The following is a 14,634-nucleotide window of genomic DNA, read 5'->3' as shown; positions in this document are numbered from 1 at the left end:
TGGCCTAAAACATATTTAGTTATAATGAATTAAAAAAAAAACAATGTTATGAGCAGACATGTAGTATATATATATCGCTGCTGTCCAATGAAAACCATGTCTCTCCATTTTTGCTCCATTACTGCTCTGTACACAATGTGAATAACTCTGGATGAATAGACCAATAGAAATGCTCTGAATTACTTGGAATAAACTCTTTTACATTGACTTCCATTTTCAAGTTAATAACATTTTGCCTTCTACTGTAATGTCACCATTTTGGAGATACATGTTTTTCATTAGACATAAATATAGGACATATATATATATATATATATTTATTTATCTTTTTATCTAAAGCACAAGTTTGGAGCTTGATCGTCTCTCAAAAGTGCAAGCTTTGGATGTAGTCATCTTTCAGTTAGCATAGAATTAAGTCAGGATGGGAGATATGTTCTGATATATAGAAATATATTTTAGCTTTAATGAATATATAAACCAAGACAGATATTCATTTTATGAATCCTTTGTACAATAGTGTGCAAAACAAAATTCTAATGCAATCATAACCTTTTTGAATTATTAGGCCTATATGAAATTAGTTTGACAGATGAATGTAGATACTGAATAATAGGGGGCAGAAAATTGTTAAAAAAATTAAAAGGCTACCTTTAATATTCAACAAACAAACGCTCAGGCCGCGGTGCGTATACCTGTCCTCCAGTAACAGAGGCACTGGTGTTGAGATATTTGATATTAGATAGATTTGAGTTCTTGTAAACAAACAAAAAATATATATATAGCAAATGCATCTCCATATGAGTATAGGACGTCTGAGATAGCTTCCTTTAAGTATGTGTATAGCACCACCTACTGTCTCAGTGACCCTTGACCATGTTTCTTTAAATGGAGTCGGTCCTTCAGTCAGTGAAGCAATAGGTGGACACTGAATACTACAAATATTCTATTATATTTTTATAGTTGTTGAGGCTCGCTTTTGTGTAATCAAATGTGTAAATCAATAAGCACTAACGAAGATACACCATATGTCCAAATGTTTGTGGACACCTCCTTCTAATGAATGCATTGATGATTGCACCCATTGCTGACACAGATGCAAATGCACACACACACACACACACACACACACACACACACACGCACACACACACACTGTCTAGACCCTGTAGAGAAGTACAGCAAATAGAATAAGACTCTCTGGAGCACATAAACATGACTCTCTTGGCGTCATACCTAATACCAGGCGTGGGCTGGAAGGGTATAAAGGCCCCAGCATTGAGATGTGGAGCAGTAGAACTGTGGAATGATGGATGGTGCTCCATCCAATTCTTTTGGTATGAGTTGGGGAGTTGGTGACGAGGTGGGGTGGTGATCCTCCAACATCCTAACCTCACTTATGCACTTGTCGCAGCAGGCAGTCAAATCTTCACAGCAATGAAAGCCTTCCCTGGACAGTAGAGACAGTACCTCCAACAAAAGCAGAATAAACTCTTTTGTAATGCCCTTGATTATGGAAGAAACAGTGAATGAGCAGGCGTCCCAGTACTTTTGTGCATATAGTGTAAGTAAAAGCTTTGACTTTGTACAATCTAAAGAAACTAATTTGTTTGTAAACTGAGTATTACAAACATTGTATTAAAGAAACTGTTCAGTCAGAAAAGCTGATGTTGCCAATAATGGGCTAAAAGCTTCCCTCCTAGTCTATGCTAGCCATTTTAGCAGGATTGTTAAAAAAATCACATATTTCAACAAGAATAGTTTATTAGCTAAATGAAATTTTGACCTCAGCAAGCAGGCCAAAGTAGAGTGGAGTTGGGAAGTTGGTTTGTGGCTCACTGGCGCCACCATCTGCTGTAGTTAACCAAGGGATGAATTTCCAGTCTCCTTTTCCAATATGTTCCCTAAGCTTCTGACGTTTGTTTACCTTATTTGCTTTAGTAAATGAACACTAAACGAACAAAAACTAGAATGCAGCAATGTAAACGTTTCTGCTTCCATCCAGACAAAGTGGACTGGACTACACAGAGTTGCCAGTTTCACTATTTCACTACTAGTTGAATTTAGTTTGAAAAGGCAGTCATATATCATAACCGTCAGGTCACAGGGGCTACTTAGAAAATATGCTCTCACACCGCCACAATGCTTTATTCATTATATGTGATATGATTTGAGAAACTGGAAATCTAAGCATAAACAGGCAGATATGGTAGACTATGTAGTGACTGGAGTGATTTGATGATTCAAAAAGGAAATTAGGAACATACATGATATAAGTATGTCAAAGTAAGTCAAAACTGGCACCTAAGACCATTTACCAAGTCTTTGGTCATCTTTGTATAAGGAGAATACTGTTATTTATAAGTAACACAAACTGAAAAAGGGAGAGCTGGAACAAGAAAGGGGGAGCAGAAAAATGTAATGTGAACTCTAGGTGAAGTAAATGTAAGCCAGCTGGTAAATGAAAATAAACTTAGAAGTCTAAAGATTTGTCTAGTCACTGGGGGGAAGAATGGCTGATGATTATTATTATTGTTATTTTTTACTTAAGTGAAAGAATGACTGCAGTACAATTTGAGCAAAGTTCATTCTTGAAAGTTATTCAGCATCTTGACACTTCAATAATTTCACTTTTAAATATACATGTAAAAATTGGGCTAAAAGTAAATGTAAAAGTTTTAACATACTTAAATATTCTACTCAAGTACAAGTACTGCTACTTTGATGAAATTATACAATCTACTCAAGAAAAAGTCTCTCCTGTGTAGTGCAAAAAGGGGCTATATACACTATTTTGCTAAGCTTATTCCCTCACCAATCCAAATAATTTAATTCAGGTCTTCCAAAAATGTCCACAGGTGTATTAAACCAAGCACCCAGACATGCAGACTGCTTCTCCAAACATTTGTGAAAGAATGGGTAGCTCTCAGGAGCTCAGTGAATTCCAGCATGGTACCATGATAGGATGCCACCTGTGCAACAAGTCGTTAAATTTTCTTGCTACTAAATATTCTATACCAAATAAACTGTCAGTGGTATTATAACAAAGTGGAAGCAACTGGGAATGACAGCAACTCAGCCACGAAGTGACAAAAAATGACAGAGCGGGGTCAGCGGATGCTGAGGCGCATTGTGTGCAGAGGTCGCCAACTTCAAGTCAATCGCTACAGACCTCCAAACTTCATGTGGTCTTCAGATTAGCTCAGGAACAGAGAGCATAAAGAGCTTCATGGAAGCTTTATCCAAGCCTTACAACACCAAGCGTAATGCAAAGCGTCGGATGCAGGGGTGTAAAGCACGCCGCCACTGAACTCTAGAGCAGTGGAGACGTGTTCTCTGGAGTGACAAATCATGCTTCTCCGTCTGGCAATAAGATGGACGAGTCTGAGTTTGCCCGTTACCAGGAGACAGTACTTGTTTGACTGTATTCTGCCAAGTGTAAAGTTTGGTGGAGGGGGGATTATGGTGTGGGGTTGTTTTTCAGTAGTTGGGTTAGGCCCCTTAGTTCCAGTGAAAGGAACTCTTAATGCTTCAGCAGACCAAGAGATGTTGCTCAATTTCATGCTCCCAATTTTGCTGGAACAGTTTGGGGATGGCCCCTTCTGTTCCAACATGACTGAGCACCAGTGCACAAAGCAAGGTCCATAAAGACATGGATTAGTGAGTTTGGTGTAGAAGAACTTGACTGCACAGAGTCCTGACCTCAACCCAATAGAACGCCTTTGGGATGAATTAGAGCAGAGACTGCGAGCCAGGCCTTCTCGTCCAACATCAGTGTCTGACCTCACAAGTGTGCTTCTGGAATAATGGTCAAACATTGTGGAAAGCCTTCCCAGAAGAATGGATGCTGTTTTAACTGCAATGGGTGGCCTGCCATCATATTAAACCCTATGAATTAAGAATGGGATGTCACTCAAGTTCATATGCGTGTGAAGGCAGGCGAGCAAATACTTTTGGCAATAAAGTGTACATCTTAAACTAGTTGTTTTTAATTTAAAGAACACCTCTACAACTATTGAAGGTGACATAAATGGTGGATTCTGTAGACCACCCTTCCTTTCTTCACCAAACTGTCATACTGCAGATCTAGGAATCAAAACTTGTCAAGGTCAAATGTGTTGTGACTTTTCTACACGACCCAAAGAAGACCAAACTCTAAGTATCAGAGATACTGTGTATCTGCATTCCAGTTGTGTTATTTACGTGTCCATCTGTAATCAATACTTCCTGAACGTTCTGTTACATTTGAGCTCAAGTTTATCCTCACTCTGCTCCAGCAAACTGGAAGAGTGCTGAGTGCCGTAGACTACAAGTAATACACTGACTAGGCATAAGTACCTCACAACTGAACTATCATATAAACATTCACACACTTGGTCATTTTGATGTGACCGTGTATGAAGTCATATCTTTATGTGCATTCAAATAGATGGCCATTTTAATGTAACATCATTTTCCAACGTCATTTTCATAAACCAATTCTTCACAGAGCTAAGCACCTGCCTTGGAGCAAATAATCAGATGACGAATCAGATCAAATGAATGTCATCTTTGAGTCGACAGCAGTGATCATCAGAACAGATCTCCTTTATTAATTAGATGCTTTGAAATGACAAGTCATCACTAGCCAGCGAGCAGGAAGGTGAGCAACCGAACAACCGAAACGAGGGCTGGCTCCTAACTTTAGATGGTTGTGTTGGACAGAGGAGCTCCGACCACAGAGAAAACCGGGTGGCAGACGGTGAAGTTGTCCTTATACGCACTCTCTCCTACACATTTTCCCATTCCCCTCTGTATTTCTTTAATCCTTTCTCTTTAGCGGGGGACTGAACCTGGAGATCTGTCTTTTTTTTTTATCTCAGGCTTCTGTCAGGTGTATCTCACTATTCATAAGCAATAAGAGGAGCTGCTCTGTTTGAGTAGTGGAGCATAACCTGACAGTGTGGCTAAAGGGAGGGCAGAAGGGTTTATCCCATAGAAACACACTGTCTTAATAGTCTAAAGTCAAAAATACAGAACAAACACAATTAGTTTTTTGCTTTTTGTTTGTTTACTTAGTAAGAAATGTTTTTAAAATGTAACGAAATGCATTTTCAACTTCAAACAAAACACTCAAGTAAATTAGATCTTAAAAACTACTTTAACAAGTCCAAGTTCACCTCCCCAAAAACCCCCTAACTTAATTACAGTAATGACAGTGAATGCAATTAGTTACTTACACCTCTGCTATTTAGTATGTCAATATGAGGGTTCACTTGGGTTCCTTTTACTGGAGGACATAAGTTTAGTCCCAGTTTAAGCAGAGACAGTGAGAGAAGGAGGTGCACACAGTGGCTCAAACACCTACATGGCTGTCATTCATTCATTCATTCATTCATTCATTTAATTCCTCACTTTTATAATAAAGAGAAATAAACTTGATTAAGCCCATTTAGAAAGGTTTCACATTTTGCACTCAAACCTTCTGTGCCACAATACTTCTAAATAAGAGACTAAATATGGACGTTTGATCATCTCTGGAGCTTAAAATGAGGGTTTCTAAACCAGACAACTAAAGTTAGAAAAGTTAAACACGCTAGCGAGCTCCACTAGCCACTAGGTGCTAAGCGCCGTTATACTTTACTGAGTCAAGCTGCCCAGCCAATCAGCGTCGAGCACGAGAATACTCCCTCCTGATTGGTCCGCCGCTTCGATCCGGGTTCCAGCGTAAAGCCCGTTTAGTATCGGAAAGGTACCAATATGGCGGAGGTAAGATTGAAAAAAGACGGAATAGGCGACGCGTCTTAAACGTTTATTTCTCGTCTTTTCGGGCACCAAGTCGACCGTTTTGTGCGCCATTATCGACATGAACGTGTTATGTTCGACAAATGAGAGTCTCGTCTGAGAAATGGCGACGTTTGACGCCAAAAAAGACGGTTAAACGCCGATCGGGTTTTCTACCGTCGGGTTTTAGGCCGGCTGGCAGTTCGCTAACCAGCTAAACGCAGCGCTCCTGGCCGAGCGCGTATTGAGCTCATTGGTATTTCGTCTTTTTCCGATTTAACAGCGGGTATTTTCTGACTAAATAACTGGATTTCAGCATGTTTATTTGTGTTTAGCACTGCTTGGACTCGGTTGTTGTTTTTGTAATCCGCCTTATGTGTTTTTATAGTTACTGAGCGCGGTTTAGTCCGATATAATGTGGCGAATGGTGTCGGTCTGTACTACACCCACATTTAAAGAAGGGTGTGATGGCCAGCTAAATCATTTTGCCTTGGGATAAGTGACGGCATCCGACAGCGAACCGCGTAGTAGTGATGCCGACAGCTACCGAGCTGTTTGTGTGTGTATGTGTGTGTGTATGTGTGTGTGTGTGTATGTGAGGAGGAGGGAGATGGCTCGCGCTACAGTTCCCGATGTCGACGCGCACAGTATCGTAGCTGCGATATTACCAACTTTATTATTTGGTGGCAAACCCTAGCGACGTTAGCTTTGCATCTCAACTGCTTAGTTAGAAGTTATATCTGAACGATATCTGCTGTGGAATCAGTTGTTTTTGTATTTGCAATAAGTTTCAGCCTAATAAATGACAGCCTAGTGTTATTATTTTTGTTATAATTGTGTTATTATAAGTCTAACATACTACTTTTCTATCTTTTCAGGCTTCCTTGGGAAGTACAAGCCCAGGTAAATGAGTCTCTCCCAAGATTTCCTATGAATTAGTTGATATGCAGGACTATGTACACTCATTCTTACCTGTACTCATCTCAAGTTATCAGTTGATGTAAGTTTAAGTCCTGCAATTACTTTCCTACACTTTTATGTGTGTGTGTGGTCATTCCAAATAAACCGAAATGGTTGGGGTTTCTGGGAAGTGTCAACTTCACAAAGCAACAGTTGTTCATTTGTTGACTGTTGAGCCTAATCTGTGCCCCTCATTTAAAAAACATTTTTTTTGCAGTTGGCTCTTTGTCATCAGAAGATCACGACTTTGATCCGACAGCGGACATGTTGGTCCACGATTATGACGACGAACATACTTTGGAGGAAGAAGAGATGCGGGAAGGAGAGTCAAACGGGAGTTCGGAGATAGCGGATCTTGAAAAGGTAATGCTAAATGTAATGTATGTGATATGGTTAAATATATTCAGTATTGTGTTTGAGGTCAGTTAAGCAAAATTGACCATTGACTTGCATTACAAACAGGAGGGGAACATGCCATTGGACGAGCTGTTGGCCTTGTACAGGTATGAGCCGTCTGTCAGCACTGTTGGCGGCTCGAGTGTGGACAGCTCTTCGGTGGAACTGACCGATGATTTGCCCGACATGACTTTAGACAAAGTAAGTTACGGTTTTGTAAAACATTTTTTTTTTTTATTATTTGTTATTTATTTAACTTGAGTTTAATCACTTGAGGGAATTCCAGAATAATGTCTAGTGACTGGGTCAGGTTTGTATTTTGCAGTGTAGAAATGTTAGTTTTTTAATTGATGTCTTTTTCATTAAACAGGAGGAGATTGCTAAAGATTTGCTGTCTGGAGATGATGAGGAAACCCAGTCATCTGCTGACGACCTCACACCATCGGTGACCTCACATGAAACCACAGATTTCTTCCCCAGAACTCTTCGCTGTAAGTCCTGTGTCCTCATACAATAAGACAGTTACATTGGGGCCAAGTACAGAAACATGTTCCCGGGGGGTTTATTGGCTGTATCTATTGATGGATACATAATGCATTATTTGCTGGAGTGGATTACATGTACATGGGTTCTGCGGTAGTTTCAACTTTTACAGGTGTGACAATTTCTGTCTGAATCCACCATATCAGTCAATCCACCTTTCCTCTGAGATTAAGTTTTCTCTGACTACATGGCAACGTAACTCAAACATTCGGGTTTTACATAAATTACATATTCTAGTCATTTCTAGTTCTTCTAGTTCTTTTGAGCATTCCCCTTGCTACAACAAAGTTACATAGCACAGTCATCAGTGTGCCAAGCTTGGGGTGGCAATAATGGAGGCAGTATTCTCCCTCTTATGTTACATAATGTTGCTTTAACGTTTAATGTTTCATGTCCAGATCATATCTGGATTAACTTTGGCTCAATTTTGTTGAAATCTTTCACTAAAATGCCAAAAACACCAGTGTTGCTAGATCTGATTTTATTTTACTGCTGTTGGATATTGAGGGAGATAAACTGTTTAAACAACATTGTCCTCTGAATCAGTAGAGGAGAACGCTGTGCAGCTGGTGGGGTTTTGACGTCGGTGAGGTGAAAGTTGTCATGTTTCGCTTTCGTGGATGTCATTCTATCGTATGTGGCTCCAGACGTTTAGTCAAATGTGGAAAAATGCAACTCTTACTTTGTCCACAATTGGGTTGAATGTGGTAGCATTGAGCTGTGGAGCAGTGGAACTGTTGCTGAATGCAATAAAATCCTCACAGCAATGCTCCAAAATCTAGTAAATAATAATAATTAAAAAAAGAGTAGTTATTCCAACAAAAGCAGAATTAATAGTTTGTTTATACCCTGGTTTTAGAAGAAATAACAAATGAGCATGTGTCCCAATACTGTTGTCCATATAAAATCTGAATGTGCATGTTGATGCAAGGTTTAACAGCCACTCTGTGGTGGGTGAAGTAATGATTTCTTTTGTTTTTTGAGCTACAAAAGAGGTTTTACTGACAGATTTTGGAACCCATGTTTACCAACTTGTAATAGCATTTAGATATGGAGTAGTGTGATTTCACTGTCTTTATTTGTACCTGTACATGTTTTGTTTTTTAAACTGAGACCATTTATAATAGTGAAGTTTCGATGAAGGAACAATTAAAATCAAGGGTTTTTAGTGTGCGGTACGTCAAACAGCATGAAATTGGTCATGTGAATGCTGACTTTCTGTAAAAATGTTTGCAAATATAATCTTATCACTCTTAACTCCTTGTATTTATCCAGCTAACACTATTTATGATGGAGACAAAGAGTCTGAGGGTGAAGAGGACGGTTTGAATGCTGAAGACTCTCGAAAGGTGAGAGCTGATATTTTTGTAAGAAACAGTCGCCTTTTAGAAGGTGATGGGATTGTTTTCTATATTGCATAGAAATGTTTAAATTCTGAGTATTTATTATATTATAAGCATATAAATATTTTGAATAAGTATTTTGAATCTCTTCAACAGGAGATCATGGTTGGATCTCAGTACCAGGCTGAAATTCCCTCCCTTACCTGCTACAATGAACATGAGAAAGGTAAGATGTTACCTTTAATGGTTATGTTAATGTAACGCCAGTCATGGATGGGTTTTAACACTTTTATATTATTATTTGAGTGAGAAGTATGATGCTGCAGTGTTACGGTCCTAGATCTGTATGGTGAACCATCCATACAAGCAAAGTGTTAGAAATGGCTTTAAACATGATTTCATTCAATCTCTAGTGTATGAGGATGAAGATCAATTACTGTGGCAGCCGGACGTTTTACCAGAGTGGAAAGTGAAAGTTTTCTTACAAGAGACAACCCTGTCAAGCGCAGATGGAGCTATAGAGGGAGATGGAAAAGGTCTTGTTAAAGATAATGAACAGGTAAGAGTCAAAATGTATTCATAAATAAGTAATTTTTAATAAATAAGTAAGTTAATATTTAGATATTTTTTGTCATAGCAATATGTAGATTTCTGACTGAAGTTTTTGTTTCCTGTAGGCCTTGTACGAGCTTGTTAAATGCAACTACAGTGTCCACGAAGCTCTTGAACGGTATCGCAGCAATGAAAAATCTTCAAAAGGTATAATGTCCCGCATATTGATATTCCTGTTGGATGTGTTTGATAGTTGTAAATCGGAACTGACTCCTGTTTTTCTTTTAGACGAAATGCTCCCATGGTCTGAAGAAGAATGCCGAAACTTTGAACATGCTCTTCTTTTATATGAGAAGAACTTCCACCTCATTCAGAAGCACAAAGTAAGGCTAAACCTGTATTAATAGTGAAAGGCGGATTGTTTTCCTTTGTATAAGTGGGCAGGGTTGATGCAGGTGAACACTTACTACTACTTGCCTGCCCTTCTCTTAGGTGCACACGCGAACTGTGGCAGAATGCGTGGCATTTTACTACATGTGGAAAAAGTCGGAGCGGTTCGACTTCTTCGTACAACAAAATCGGTTCGGGAAGAAGAAGTACAGCAGCTATCCTGGTGTAACGTGAGTGTTTCATTATTTTGAAGCAGAAACACTGGTGGAGACCTTTTTTGAAATGAAGCAGAAAGGTGGTGGCGGAAACCTGGCATAAACGTTTTGGCAGTGATGTGTTTTCATGTCAGGTCTGTCTGACTTTTTTGTGCATGTTGCGTTCTGGCTCTGTAGGGACCTGATGGATCGGCTGGTGGACGAAGCAGAAGGACTAGTGGATGGCTCTGTCTCAGTTTGCTCCAGCAGCAGTGGCAGGATAGAGCCCTCAGCTGACCAGCAGCTTAACATCCTCAACTCAATCACTGCCAGTGACCTCTCTGGTAAGGGGAAAAAAATTATATATATATTTTTTTTCTTCCTTCTGCAGGGTAGCATGGCTGCATGCTCTGCTCTGATTGAAACATACATTCCACTTTTGAGGATGGTTTATAGAAGTATTGGGAGTATTTTTAGTTTTGTGTAAATCATTTACATAACATGGTACATACCCCCACATTGTGGGTTGTAGGTGACTTGACATTCACAACAATAATTGGTTAAAAAAAAATCTCATCATATTTCACATCATTTTAGCTAAAAAGGTATGTTAGACATTCACTAAATAGGTTTTATTCTATAAAATGTAGGAGTACAGCGTTGGCCGTCTTCATGTGTGTTGTAGCTACACTTCTTACTATCTGCTACCAGGTGCCAATGACCCTCTGGGGTGCCTTAAATGGAGTCCCTCTATGCTCTTTCTTTGGATTAAACACATAATACTAGTAAAAAAATCCCCAAATCTTACCCTTCTGGTTGACGTATTTGTAAAAGTGCAGAACTGACCTATATTGTTCCGTCCCTTACCATAGCACTAACCAGCAGCGTGGCGTCAGTGTGTAACTCTGGTGACGTGAGTTGTCTGGATTCCTACAACTTCTCCCCGCTGGACGGCCTTCATCGCGGACCCCTGGGACATGACGAGCCCCTCGGCTTCTCCGGCAACGGAGATGGCGACTGCCTCAACCTGCTGGACTCTGGCTTCTACCACTCAGACCTGGGGCAGCTCAATGTGTGCAGTGAGGACTGCGAGCGGCCTCCAGTCAAGAGACTGAAGATGGGCCTGTCGGAGCCCTTCCTGAACGAGGTGGCAGTGGGCAGTCGCAGCATGGCCGTGGACTTCGAGGGCCGCACACACCACATAACCAGTGCCAAAATGGCCGTTTCCGTCACTGACTTCGGCAGCCTTTCGGCCAGCGAGGCCAGCAGCTACATGGGAAGCCACACACTACATCAGCACACAGCGCTGCAGTCGGAGTGACCGTTCCCTGGTTCAATGGGACCACTTGCAATTGAACCATGTACATAGCCGCTCACTGGAAATTCACTTTTGTTTTTGTTTTGATTTTTTTCCCCTTTTTGTTTATTAATTATGTACAGGTTTGTGTATATATGTACAGATTCATTTTTTTACTCTGACATCAGTGATGTCTTATTGTACAGACCTTAATCTTGAGTTCTCAAGAGTTAATACAGCCATTTAGTCCGGAATATTTTGGAACGTGTCGTGTATCCTGTCCGAATACTGTGGAAGCTTGAACCTTTGGTAGGAGTGAAAGGCCTTGACTTTCTCTTCACATCAGTAGTTCCCACAAGAGTCGCAGAAGCAAACCATTTCCTTGCTTTTTACCAATGACGAGGTGTCCTGGCCATGGAGGTCCGTTGGTGCACTGCAGTGTTGACCGGTACCAATTCCTTGGCTCACATAGCTTTTATGCGAAAGACTACGGAATCGCATGGGTTTCGTTCAGAGCAAAAGACTTTTTGGTGATTGGAGCCATTGTGTATTCAAAAGGCACACTTCTCTGTCTTAGACTTACAGGCAGCAGAGCCTCTGTCTGTTCAGCGACATGCGTTGTTCAAGTGGTTCTGCGATTAATGCATTAGCCACTCTCTGACAAGGAGAAATTATTCCATTTTGACCATTTTTAAATGTATAAATGGTCACTTGAGCTTTACTGTAGCTGCAACAAAGATAAATGATCAGTATCATTTTTCCCTCGCATTTGAATGCTTCATTAGGTTTTTCCCCCTTCAGAAGGAAGGAAAACACTGCGACAAAGTGTGTAATACACAAATTGTTTTGTATCTTATTTATTTGTGCTCTTTCTATGCTCCCTTTTGAAAATCTTTGTAGTCCCAAATGGTGGGTTATCATTTTGTTGGGGGGTATTTATTGCTATAAAGACCTTTTGGACTGCACATTGGTCACTACGAAGCGAACTTTAGCTGTACTCTTAAGATCCTTTTTGAAAATGAGAAGAATTGTGATGTTTTACTGGCACATGTCCTTTTCTGTGTTACAGTGCGTTATGAGACCAGTTGTTCTGTCCTGCGTTTTGTTCCTCAAAGTGACTCTTTAGTTGAGGTATAATTGTTTGCATGTGGATGTCCCGCTTTACTTTTTCTTTTCTTTTCTTTTTTTTCTATCTTTTTCTAAGTGAGCTTACAATAAGTAGTTGCAGGCAGTACTTGGGATGTTTATTTTTCCATAGCGAGTTTTTGCCCCCAGTGGTTTATTATGTATATATTCACACTGACTTGTGGCTCAATGTGGCCCTCAAACCTTCTTGTTCAGCTCACTGCCAGGTTTTAGTTCAAGAACTGGTACAGAGGGTCCCAGGTCGTACGTACTGCTCCAGACAGAACAGTTAATGAAGTCGTCTTGAGCATGTCGACTTAAATTTATCTATGCATTTATTACAGTGATTTCAACCTGGGTGTGGATCTCGAGACTGACAGAGTAAACACGCGAGTCTTCGAGTTACTTTGGGTTAGCCTTGTGCTATAAACAAGATTGTCAGACAGAGTACCCTTATAGCCCTCATTTGGTGAGCGTGTTTTTCAGCTCCGTACACCTTCCCTTACTGACATGATCAAGTATATTTACCTCAATATGGCTTTCCTTCGTGAACTCTTTACGTACTCTCATATGGCAATAATTTGTAAATATGTACAGACACCAACATAACCTTCCCACTTTCTCTTCCTTGGCAAACAGACTTGAACTTGAAAACTTTAAAAATCTGTGCTTTTGAGTCTGTAACTTAAGTATTCCACAGAAATGCCTTTACTTGCTTTACCGTTTAGCTGATTATATAAATATATATAAACATTATATAGTTTTTGGGGTTCCTTTTTTTTTGGCTCTGAGAGATTCGCTTAAGAAGAGTTATTTATTTATTTATTAAAACTGCAAGTGGGTGTAGTGTGTTCGACGTTCAGTACATGGCGCGCAAAGCCAAGCTGTCCTCCGCTGCTGGCCCAGGACTTCGGGGGGGGAGGGGTCCTTGCCGGCGTGGCCCCAGTAGAGCGTCCCTATGCTCCCATCTTCACAGAGGAACTAGTGAAGTAGTTGAATGTACAGTATTATTATGTCTTGGGGGGTTTACTGAACGGAGGGAAAGAATGTTTGCTGGTTAAGGCATGGCCCTATTTGCAGTGTTGCCTTAACACATGTTGCTTAATCAGAAAATGAGGAGAAAAAAAAAAACACATGCATGTTTAAATCTACCTGGAAAAAGAAACACTTACAAAGACAACGGCCTCTTTGGGAGAGACGGAAGCTTTTTGGTCCTTTTTATTTTTTAAACCCCCCCCCCCCCTCTCCCTCTGAGGATTATAAGGCTGGTTAGAGATATGGAAAAGTGACCTGAGGACAACTTGCGCTATTTAAAAACGTTTCCTGTACCTGAGGCTAGAATTCTCCATTCTGGTTGGTTTGTTTGTTTGTTTTTTCATTACATACTTGAAAGATGTGTATTGCTAACTTTTTTTTATTTTTTATTTAATACACTTTTAAATAACAATATTCTCAGATTTGAGTCTTGTAGGTTTGTGCAATTCATTTCTCCTGTCCCTCCAAGGATTGAGCAGAGCTTTAGAAAATTGTGTTGGTGAAGTAACTTATTCATGTCCAAAGTTTGTATGAAAAAGTACTAGCTTAAAATTGTTGTAAATGTAGTGATGGTCATTTGCTTCCACAGGCAAGAAATTTAAATGTAAATTTGAAAAAAAAAACTCCTTATCAGAAGAATGGTTGGCTATTTGTTTTTTTTATTTTTTTCTCTCCATGCATTCATTTTTTTTTTTTTTTTGTGCTGGGGGATAAAAAGAAAACCATAAGCATTACAGTCAGAATAATTTTCTTCAACACTTATTTTGGTGTAAAGAAATTCTAGTGTTAAATAGACAATCAAACAGCAATTACTATTCAAAAGGAAAATTTTATCATTCATAATGTTTGTACATAGACACCGTTTCTGTTTTGTTGACTTTTATTTTGTATTTTATGTTCTACTTAAATAACTGGCAAACAGATCCAGGAATAAAGTTCTGGAAATATTATGACTAGCTCTCTGTTTTTTCTGTTTTCTACCTGGCATTGATCATCCGTTCACATAATTGCCTTTTTTTTTTTTTTTTTTTTTTTTTAG

General features: G+C 39.6%; 1 protein-coding gene across 2 annotated transcripts; it reads left to right on the top strand.

The window, feature by feature from the left end:
* Nucleotides 1–5,734: 5,734 nt before the first annotated feature.
* Nucleotides 5,735–14,545, top strand: mier3a (mesoderm induction early response 1, family member 3 a). Of its 2 annotated transcripts, XM_072659129.1 has the most exons (13): nucleotides 5,735–5,745; nucleotides 6,639–6,663; nucleotides 6,938–7,083; nucleotides 7,183–7,317; nucleotides 7,487–7,607; nucleotides 8,935–9,008; nucleotides 9,159–9,228; nucleotides 9,416–9,561; nucleotides 9,680–9,761; nucleotides 9,843–9,937; nucleotides 10,047–10,174; nucleotides 10,337–10,482; nucleotides 11,011–14,545. In XM_072659129.1, exons 1-13 carry the CDS (start codon nucleotides 5,737–5,739, stop codon nucleotides 11,457–11,459), a joined length of 1,626 nt encoding a protein of 541 aa, XP_072515230.1. In that variant the 5' UTR covers nucleotides 5,735–5,736; the 3' UTR covers nucleotides 11,460–14,545. The 2 variants fall into 2 exon arrangements, with proteins under 2 accessions (XP_072515230.1, XP_072515231.1); XM_072659130.1 differs by lacking the exons at nucleotides 5,735–5,745; nucleotides 6,639–6,663 and adding an exon at nucleotides 6,671–6,760.
* The last annotated feature ends 89 nt before the right edge of the window (nucleotides 14,546–14,634 follow it).

The sequence above is a fragment of the Salminus brasiliensis genome, chromosome 16 (assembly GCF_030463535.1).
Source record: "Salminus brasiliensis chromosome 16, fSalBra1.hap2, whole genome shotgun sequence".
Taxonomy (NCBI): domain Eukaryota; kingdom Metazoa; phylum Chordata; class Actinopteri; order Characiformes; family Bryconidae; genus Salminus; species Salminus brasiliensis.
This window is presented reverse-complemented; position numbering and strand designations above follow the sequence as displayed.